At 55.4% G+C, this 10,091-nt stretch overlaps 1 protein-coding gene across 1 annotated transcript; it reads right to left on the bottom strand.

Moving 5' to 3' along the window:
- Positions 1 to 576: 576 nt before the first annotated feature.
- On the bottom strand, positions 577 to 9,703 carry LOC310957810 (cadherin-7-like; the record flags this gene model as incomplete). The annotated part of the gene is made up of 11 exons (XM_083928543.1): positions 577 to 1,064; positions 1,426 to 1,671; positions 1,764 to 1,881; positions 2,914 to 3,035; positions 3,264 to 3,400; positions 3,466 to 3,719; positions 6,367 to 6,554; positions 6,669 to 6,836; positions 7,125 to 7,244; positions 7,617 to 7,911; positions 9,488 to 9,703. The coding sequence occupies 11 exons, from the start codon at positions 9,701 to 9,703 to the stop codon at positions 577 to 579; spliced, it is 2,352 nt and encodes a 783-aa protein (XP_083784669.1).
- Positions 9,704 to 10,091: the final 388 nt, after the last annotated feature.

A 10,091-nucleotide genomic window follows, 5' to 3' on the forward strand; every position in this document is an offset into this window, starting at 1 on the left:
CAGAGAAATCACTTCAGCACAGAGACAGAGAGTCGAGCAGCAGAGCCCCGAGGGTAATCACCATAGCAACCACAGGAAACCATGCTTATCACCGTAGCAACGACAGGAAACGATGCTAATCACCGTAGCAACGACAGGAAAAGAGTCCAGCGTAATCACCATAGCAACGACATGAACGATACAGAGCGTCGTGTCGTCGGCGTAACCTCGCGCTCTCTGAGAGTCTCAGTGGATCGAGGACGCGTCCCTGAGGAACCCCAGGACACACGGCCCCTGATCTCCTGACGGACGCAGAAGTGCATGCTGGGTAGAGGGTACACTCCTGCCTCTGCCCCTGAGCAACGCTCAGAGCTGCTGCTGTGGCGTCTCGACTGCAGACGATCTAAAGACGTAACGTTCTTGTTCTTTATCAGAAGGTTTTTACAGAACGCCCTGAGACCTGAGACCTGATCCCCAGACCCGCCTCAGGTCTCAGGGTGAGCGAAGACCAGAGGAGGAAAACACCTGAGAGGGAAACAGGATGAAGAGGGATCTGACCTGACGGAGACGCTGCGTCTGTTTTTACACGGTCTGTGGTTACGAGGCGACCCCGCCGCCCTCGTGGCGCCCGTAGAGGTCTGCGAGCTTCCTGAACCTTGGCCCCCACTCTCTCAGGAAGTCGAAGGTCTGCTCGGACTCCAACGAGCTTAACGAGCTTAACGAGCTGAGGGACCCGAAGGCCGACCCGCTGCCCTCGAAGGCGTAGGTCTGCAGAGAGTCGTAGGGGGGCGCCGTCAGGTCCAGGTCTGCGTCCTGCAGTCGGTCCCTGATGAACTCCTGGAACAGTCTGGTTTTCTCCGTCCTGTCCTCTGACGTTTTGGCGAAGAGTCGCGGCGCCGGCGGGAGGACGTCGGGGTCTTTTCTGTTCAGGTGTCTCAGAGCGAACATGTCGAAGGCCGCGGTGTCCTCCTCGCCTCCGCCTTCGTCATCGTAACGAACAATGTTCTCACGGATGTCTCGCTCGTCGTCCGTCGTCAGGGGCGTCCTCCTCCTGCGCCTCACAGCAACCGTTACTATGACGACACCTGAGGAGACAGGACCGGGTCAGTCAAACAGGAAGTAGTACCCTGCATCTTACTACTGGGGTCCCTCAGGGTTCAGTCCTGGGGTCCCTCAGGGTCCCTGGTCTCTAACTCTCTCCTGGTCTCTCCTGGTCTCTCCTGGTCTCTCCTGGTCTCTAACTCTCTCCTGGTCTCTCCTGGTCTCTCCTGGTCTCTCCTGGTCTCTAACTCTCTCCTGGTCTCTCCTGGTCTCTAACTCTCTCCCGGTCTCTCCTGGTCTCTCCTGGTCTCTCCTGGTCTCTCCTGGTCTCTCCTGGTCTCTCCTGGTCTCTCCTGGTCTCTAAGTCTCTCCTGGTCCACAGTAACATCCTGTCTCAGATCTCACCCAGCAGTGTGAGGATGGCGGCGAGGACCACGGCGGCGGTGCTGGTCCTGAGGCGGACCCCCAGTGGCGCCCCCCGGCTGCAGGAGCGGCGGTGTCCCTTGGCGTCGCAGACACAGACGGTGATGGACAGCGTGTTGGTGCTGCTGAGAGACGGACGGCCTCCGTCTGAAATCACCACGGGCAGGACGTGGACCAGCTGGTCCCGCTGCAGGACGCCACGCTGAGTCAGGACGGACGCCGTGTTGTCTGAGGACAGAAGGACGGACGAGACGCTGACTCTTTGTCTCTTTCTAACCAGGACCCCGTCCCCCCCCCCCGTCCTGTCTTTGAGGACGCACCTTTGTTGTCTCTCAGGGTGAAGTTCGTGTTCCCAGCAGCCTCGGCGCTCAGAGAGAACAGGAAGTGATGTCCGTCCTCTGGTTCGTCCGGGTCCACGGCGCTCAGAGTCTCAACGGTCTGAGAGGACAGAGGACGGGGGACAGAGGAGAGAGGAGAGAGGACAGAAGAGAGAGGACAGAGGAGAGAGGAGAGAGGACAGAGGAGAGAGGACAGAGGAGAGAGGACAGAGGAGAGAGGACAGAGGACAGAGGACAGAGGACAGAGGACAGAGGAGAGAGGACAGAGGAGAGAGGAGAGAGGACAGAGGACAGAGGAGAGAGGACAGAGGACAGAGGACAGAGGACAGAGGACAGAGGAGAGAGGACAGAAGAGAGAGGACAGAGGAGAGAGGACAGAGGACAGAGGAGAGAGGACAGAGGACAGAGGAGAGAGGACAGAGGAGAGAGGACAGAGGACAGAGGAGAGAGGACAGAGGACAGAGGACAGATCTCTCTCACCAACATTACTTCAACAACCAACGGTGCAGAAAACTGTCAGGAGGAGACGGCCAGAAGACAACACAGGCTCTGGTCCAGGCTCTGGTCCAGACTCTGGTCCAGACTCTGGTCCAGACTCTGGTCCAGACTCTGGTCCAGGCTCTGGTCCAGGTTCTGGTCCAGGCTCTGGTCCAGACTCTGGTCCAGGCTCTGGTCCAGACTCTGGTCCCGGCTCTGGTCCAGACTCTGGTCCAGACTCTGGTCCAGGCTCTGGTCCAGGCTCTGGTCCAGACTCTGGTCCAGGCTCTGGTCCAGGTTCTGGTCCAGGCTCTGGTCCAGACTCTGGTCCAGACTCTGGTGAAGGCTCTGGTCCAGGCTCTGGTCCAGGCTCTGGTCCAGGCTCTGGTCCTGGCTCTGGTCCTGGCTCTGGTCCAGGCTCTGGTCCAGACTCTGGTGAAGGCTCTGGTCCCGGCTCTGGTCCAGACTCTGGTGAAGGCTCTGGTCCAGGCTCTGGTCCAGGCTCTGGTCCAGGCTCTGGTCCAGACTCTGGTCCAGACTCTGGTCCAGGCTCTGGTCCAGGCTCTGGTCCAGACTCTGGTCCAGACTCTGGTCCAGGCTCTGGTCCAGGCTCTGGTCCAGGTTCTGGTCCAGACCCTGTCTTTTATATGTGTACCTGTCCCGGGTCGCTGTCCTCACACACGAACGCTTCGTACTCGAGGGCGAAGCCTGGAGCGTTATCGTTAACGTCCGTTACAGAGACCAGAACCACAGCTTTACCCACCTGAGCCCAGTCCACTGAGACACACACACACACACACACACACACACACACACACACACACACAGTGTGTCATTAGTGTTCCTGGTGTCTACAGGGTTCAGGGTTCAGGGTTCAGGGTTCAGGGTTCAGGGTGTCCACAGGGTTCAGGGTTCAGGGTTCAGGGTTCAGGGTTCAGGGTTCTGGTCTACAGAGTTCAGGGTTCAGGGTTCAGGGTTCAGGGTCCACAGGGACACAGAACTTACGCTTCTCCGTGGCGAGGACGGTGATGTTGTGCAGGGCGGCATGCTCCCGGTCCAGAGGTCTGGCGGTTGAGATCAGACCTGATCGGCTGTCGATGGTGAAGTGGCGCTCTGGGTCGGACTTCCTGTCGATGGAGTACCTGCAGACACACGGGTAATGATGTCACACGCTGCTGATGACCGTCACGGCGTTGATGTCTCGTACCTGACGGGGCTGTTCGTGGCGTCGGGGTCGTGAGCCGAGACTGACCCCATATCAGTTCCCACCGCTGCCGCTTCGGAGATCGCCATCCGACTTAGCGCCGCGGAGAAGACCGGAGGCTCGTCCACGTCGTCCACCAGCAGACGGACCGCCACCACGTCGCTGAACGGACTCACGGACAGGAAACGGGCGTCCACGTAACGGTTGGACGCCTCGACGCGCAGCGAGAAACTGGACTTGGTCTCGAAATCCAGAGTCTGCAGGTGAAGAGGGGCGGGGCCTAAGTTCAGGATCTGACATCATGACTCATCCTAAAAACATGTCTCAGGGTTCTTCACCCCCGAGGACAAAGGACCGGACATGTTTCACTGACGGAGACATTTAATACAACGACGGACGGATGCAACCATCACACGGGGACAGACGGACGCAACCATCACACTGGGACACAGAGACAGACGGACGCAACCATACCACGGGGACAGACGGACGCAACCATCACACTGGGACAGACGGACGCAACCATCACACGGGGACAGACGGATGCAACCATCACACTGGGACAGACGGACGCAACCATCACACGGGGACAGACGGACGCAACCATCACACTGGGACACAGCGACAGACGGATGCAGAGCGTGGGACCAGTTCACCAAAGAGCCTGGGACCAGTTCACCAAAGAGCCTGGGACCAGTTCACCAAAGAGCCTTGGACCAGTTCACCAAAGAGTCTGGGACCAGTTTACCAAAGAGCCTGGGACCAGTTCACCAAAGAGCCTGGGACCAGTTCACCAAAGAGCCTGGGACCAGTTTACCAAAGAGCCTGGGACCAGTTCACCAAAGAGTCTGGGACCAGTTTACCAAAGAGCCTGGGACCAGTTTACCAAAGAGCCTGGGACCAGTTCACCAAAGAGTCTGGGACCAGTTCACCAAAGAGCCTGGGACCAGTTCACCAAAGAGCCTGGGACCAGTTCACCAAAGAGCCTGGGACCAGTTTACCAAAGAGCCTGGGACCAGTTCACCACAGAGCCTGGGACCAGTTCACCAAAGAGCCTGGGACCAGTTCACCAAAGAGCCTGGGACCAGTTCACCAAAGAGCCTGGGACCAGTTCACCAAAGAGTCTGGGACCAGTTCACCAAAGAGCCTGGGACCAGTTCACCAAAGAGCCTGGGACCAGTTTACCAAAGAGCCTGGGACCAGTTCACCAAAGAGCCTGGGACCAGTTCACCAAAGAGCCTGGGACCAGTTTACCAAAGAGCCTGGGACCAGTTTACCAAAGAGCCTGGGACCAGTTCACCAAAGAGCCTGGGACCAGTTCACCAAAGAGCCTGGGACCAGTTTACCAAAGAGCCTGGGACCAGTTCACCAAAGACCGTGGGACCAGTTCACCAAAGACCATGGGACCAGTTCACCAAAGAGTCTGGGACCAGTTCACCAAAGAGCGTGGGACCAGTTTACCAAAGAGCCGGGGACCAGTTTACCAAAGAGCCTGGGACCAGTTCACCAAAGAGCCTGGGACCAGTTCACCAAAGAGCCTGGGACCAGTTCACCAAAAAGCCTGGGACCAGTTCACCAAAGAGCGTGGGACCAGTTTACCAAAGAGCCTGGGACCAGTTTACCAAAGAGCCTGGGACCAGTTTACCAAAGAGCCTGGGACCAGTTCACCAAAGAGTCTGGGACCAGTTCACCAAAGAGCCTGGGACCAGTTCACCAAAGAGCCTGGGACCAGTTCACCAAAGAGCCTGGGACCAGTTTACCAAAGAGCCTGGGACCAGTTCACCACAGAGCCTGGGACCAGTTCACCAAAGAGCCTGGGACCAGTTCACCAAAGAGCCTGGGACCAGTTCACCAAAGAGCCTGGGACCAGTTCACCAAAGAGTCTGGGACCAGTTCACCAAAGAGCCTGGGACCAGTTCACCAAAGAGCCTGGGACCAGTTTACCAAAGAGCCTGGGACCAGTTCACCAAAGAGCCTGGGACCAGTTCACCAAAGAGCCTGGGACCAGTTTACCAAAGAGCCTGGGACCAGTTTACCAAAGAGCCTGGGACCAGTTCACCAAAGAGCCTGGGACCAGTTCACCAAAGAGCCTGGGACCAGTTTACCAAAGAGCCTGGGACCAGTTCACCAAAGACCGTGGGACCAGTTCACCAAAGACCATGGGACCAGTTCACCAAAGAGTCTGGGACCAGTTCACCAAAGAGCGTGGGACCAGTTTACCAAAGAGCCGGGGACCAGTTTACCAAAGAGCCTGGGACCAGTTCACCAAAGAGCCTGGGACCAGTTCACCAAAGAGCCTGGGACCAGTTCACCAAAAAGCCTGGGACCAGTTCACCAAAGAGCGTGGGACCAGTTTACCAAAGACCGTGGGACCAGTTTACCAAAGAGCCTGGGACCAGTTTACCAAAGAGCCTGGGACCAGTTTACCAAAGAGCCTGGGACCAGTTTACCAAAGAGCCTGGGACCAGTTTACCAAAGAGCCTGGGACCAGTTCACCAAAGAGCCTGGGACCAGTTCACCAAAGAGTCTGGGACCAGTTCACCAAAGAGCCTGGGACCAGTTCACCACAGAGCCTGGGACCAGTTCACCAAAGAGCCTGGTACCAGTTCACCAAAGAGTCTGGGACCAGTTCACCAAAGACCGTGGGACCAGTTCACCAAAGAGCCTGGGACCAGTTCACCAAAGAGCCTGGGACCAGTTCACCACAGAGCCTGGGACCAGTTCACCAAAGAGTCTGGGACCAGTTCACCAAAGAGCGTGGGACCAGTTCACCAAAGACCGTGGGACCAGTTCACCAAAGAGCCTGGGACCAGTTCACCAAAGAGCCTGGGACCAATTCCACGTCTGCCGGGGTAAAAACCGACCGACCCCGGATCAGAACATGTCCGGGGTCTGAGCTCGTACCTTCTGCAGCGTGACCAGTCCTTCCTGGGTGTTTGGATCAGCGGTGACCCTGAAGGTTCCCAGTCCGTCTCCGTCCAGGATCCTGTAGTCCATCTCAGCGTTCGGACCCACGTCCAGATCCACAGCTTTGATCTTAGCGACCACGGCCGGCACCAGGGCGGACTCTGGAACCCTGAACTGGTAGCTCTCTGTGGGGACAGGAGACAGGGTTCAGGGTCTGCAGGGACGGGGGTCTGCGGGGACGGGGGTCTGCGGGGACGGGGGTGATGACGTCACGTCTACAGGTGAGCGCTCAGACTCACTGCGGGGGAAGCGAGGCGGGTTGTCGTTGACGTCGGTCAGCAGCACCGTCACAGACGTGGTTCCTGACAGACCGCCCAGCTGACCCATCATGTCTTTGGCCTGGACCACCAGCAGGTAACGGTCACGCAGCTCCCGGTCCATGTCCGGTAGAGCCGTCCGCACCACACCTGCAGGACAGGTGAGACAGGTAGGACTCAGGTGAGACTCAGGTGAGACAGGTGGGACAGGTGAGACTCAGGTGGGACAGGTGGGACAGGTGAGACTCAGGTGGGACTCAGGTGAGACAGGTGAGACTCAGGTGAGACAGGTGAGTTTGTTCAGATGTGTTCAGGTGTGTGTCTCAGGTGTGTTCAGGTGTGTCTCAGGTGTGTCTCAGGTGTGTTCAGGTGTGTGTCTCAGGTGTGTGTTCAGGTGTGTGTTCAGGTGTGTTCAGGTGTGTTCAGGTGTGTGCTCACCTGTCTGGGGCTCCACAGAGAAGTAGGGCTGCCCCTGCAGGATGCTGTAAACCAGCCTGGCAGAGTTCCCGTAGGTTGGATCATCAGCGTCTGTGGCGACCACCGTCACCACCGACGTCCCTGCAGAGGAGCAGTCACACGTGTCAGACACAGGCTTCCTCAGCTGCTGCGATCGTCCACCGCCACAAACCCGCTCACACACACTTACTTCACTTCATAAAGAGGAAGTCAACCCTTCACAATAAAAGCCTGTCTGATGTATTTGTGCACTCGTTGTTTTATTTTCAACTCTTCTGAACATTTAAATGTGTCCGGACCGACTTCCTGTCTGTTTTCCTCCATGAAGAGAGTTTATTTATATATTTATATCTATATATAGTTATAAATAAATTACAGACGTCCACCCACAGATCAGTGTTCAGTGTCAGATCATGGATCCGGTCTCAGCCGGAGTCCTGGACCCGGGTCTCAGACCGCTGTGTTGGGACTCACCCACAGGAGAGCGCTCAGCCACCCGGGCCGTGTACGGGCCGTCCAGGAACCGGGGCTCGTTGTCGTTGATGTCCTGGACTTTGACGATGAACTGGGACTCTGGTTCCAGAGGCAGGTCGGTGCGTTGGTCTCGAGCCTGCGCCCTCAGGGTGTAGTACGCCTGTAGCTCCCGGTCCAGCCTCTTGGTGGCGTGAATGTCTCCTGTGTTCTCATCGATGGTGAAGATGGACGCGGCTCCTTCGCCATTCAGGACGTAACGCACACGACCGTCACCTCTATCCAGGTCAGAGTGGAGCTACAGGGACACAACCATCAGACACAATCAGACACAATCAGACACAACCATCAGACACAATCAGACACAATCAGACACAACCATCAGACACAATCAGACACAACCATCAGACACAATCAGACACAACCATCAGACACAATCAGACACAATCAGACACAACCATCAGACACAATCAGACACAATCAGACACAACCAGACACAACCATCAGACACAATCAGACACAACCATCAGACACAACCATCAGACACCATCAGACACAATCAGACACAACCATCAGACACAATCAGACACAATCAGACACAACCATCAGACACCATCAGACACAATCAGACACAACCATCAGACACAATCAGACACAATCAGACACAACCATCACACACAACCATCAGACACAACCATCAGACACAATCAGACACAACCATCAGACACAACCATCAGACACAACCATCAGACACAACCAGACGGAACCATCAGACACAATCAGACACAACCATCAGACACAACCATCAGACACAACCATCAGACACAATCATCGGACACAACCATCAGACACAACCATCAGACACAACCAGACACAACCATCAGACACATTCAGACACAACCATCAGACACAATCAGACACAACCATCAGACACAATCAGAACAACCATCAGACACAATCAGACACAACCATCACACACAACCATCAGACACAATCAGACACAACCATCAGACACAATCAGACACAACCATCAGACACAACCATCACACACAACCATCAGACACAACCATCAGACACAACCATCAGACACAACCATCAGACACAACAAGAACAACCATCAGACACAACCATCAGACACAACCAGTACAACCATCAGACACAACCAGAACAACCATCAGACACAACCATCAGACACAACCAGTACAACCATCAGACACAACCAGTACAACCATCAGACACAATCAGACACAACCATCAGACACAACCATCAGACACAACCATCAGACACAACCAGACACAACCATCAGACACAACCAGAACAACCATCAGACACAACCAGTACAACCATCAGACACAACCATCAGACACAACCAGGACAACCATCAGACACAACCAGTACAACCATCAGACACAACCATCAGACACAATCAGACACAACCATCAGACACAACCATCAGACACAACCATCAGACACAATCAGACAACCATCAGACACAACCAGACACAACCATCAGACACAACCAGGACAACCATCAGACACAATCAGACACAACCATCAGACACAACCATCAGACACAATCAGACACAACCATCAGACACAACCATCACACACAACCATCAGACACAACCATCACACACAACCATCAGACACAACCATCAGACACAACCATCAGACACAATCAGACAACCATCAGACACAACCAGACACAACCATCAGACACAACCATCACACACAACCATCAGACACAACCATCAGACACAATCAGACACAACCATCAGACACAACCATCAGACACAACCAGACACAACCATCAGACACAACCATCAGACACAACCATCGTCTCTTCACAGTCGTCAGCACTAAGGTTTCGTACCTTCCCGACGTACAGCGGCTCGTCTCCGGTGAACTCCTCGAGGACAAAGAACTGGTTCCAGACCCAGCTCCTCCTCGTCCTCTGGTGGACTCGTCCTCGTCCTCCTGGCACCTGATGGAGACGGACGGAGTTCAGGGTCATGGCCTCACAGCCGGGCTCCTCCCACAGGGACAGGACCAGCACACTGAGCGTGCTCAGAAACCAGAGACACCTCATCGCTGTGGAGACGGACACCAGCAAGGACGCGTCCAACTGTCCAACAAGAGACGTCCAACTGTCCAACAAGAGACGTCCAACAAGAGACGTCCAACTGTCCAACAAGAGATGTCCAACTGTCCAACAAGACACGTCCAACAAGAGACGTCCAACTGTCCAACAAGAGACGTCCAACTGTCCGACAAGAGACGTCACACTGTCCAACAAGAGACGTCCAACTGTCCAACAAGAGACGTCCAACTGTCCGACAAGAGACGTCCAACTGTCCAACAAGAGACGTCCAACTGTCCGACAAGAGACGTCCGACTGTCAAACAAGAGACGTCCAACTGTCCAACAAGAGACGTCCAACTGTCCGACAAGAGACGTCCAACTGTCCAACAAGAGAC

Source organism: Echiichthys vipera, assembly GCF_963691815.1.
Source record: "Echiichthys vipera genome assembly, chromosome: 15".
NCBI classification, from domain to species: Eukaryota; Metazoa; Chordata; class Actinopteri; order Perciformes; family Trachinidae; genus Echiichthys; species Echiichthys vipera.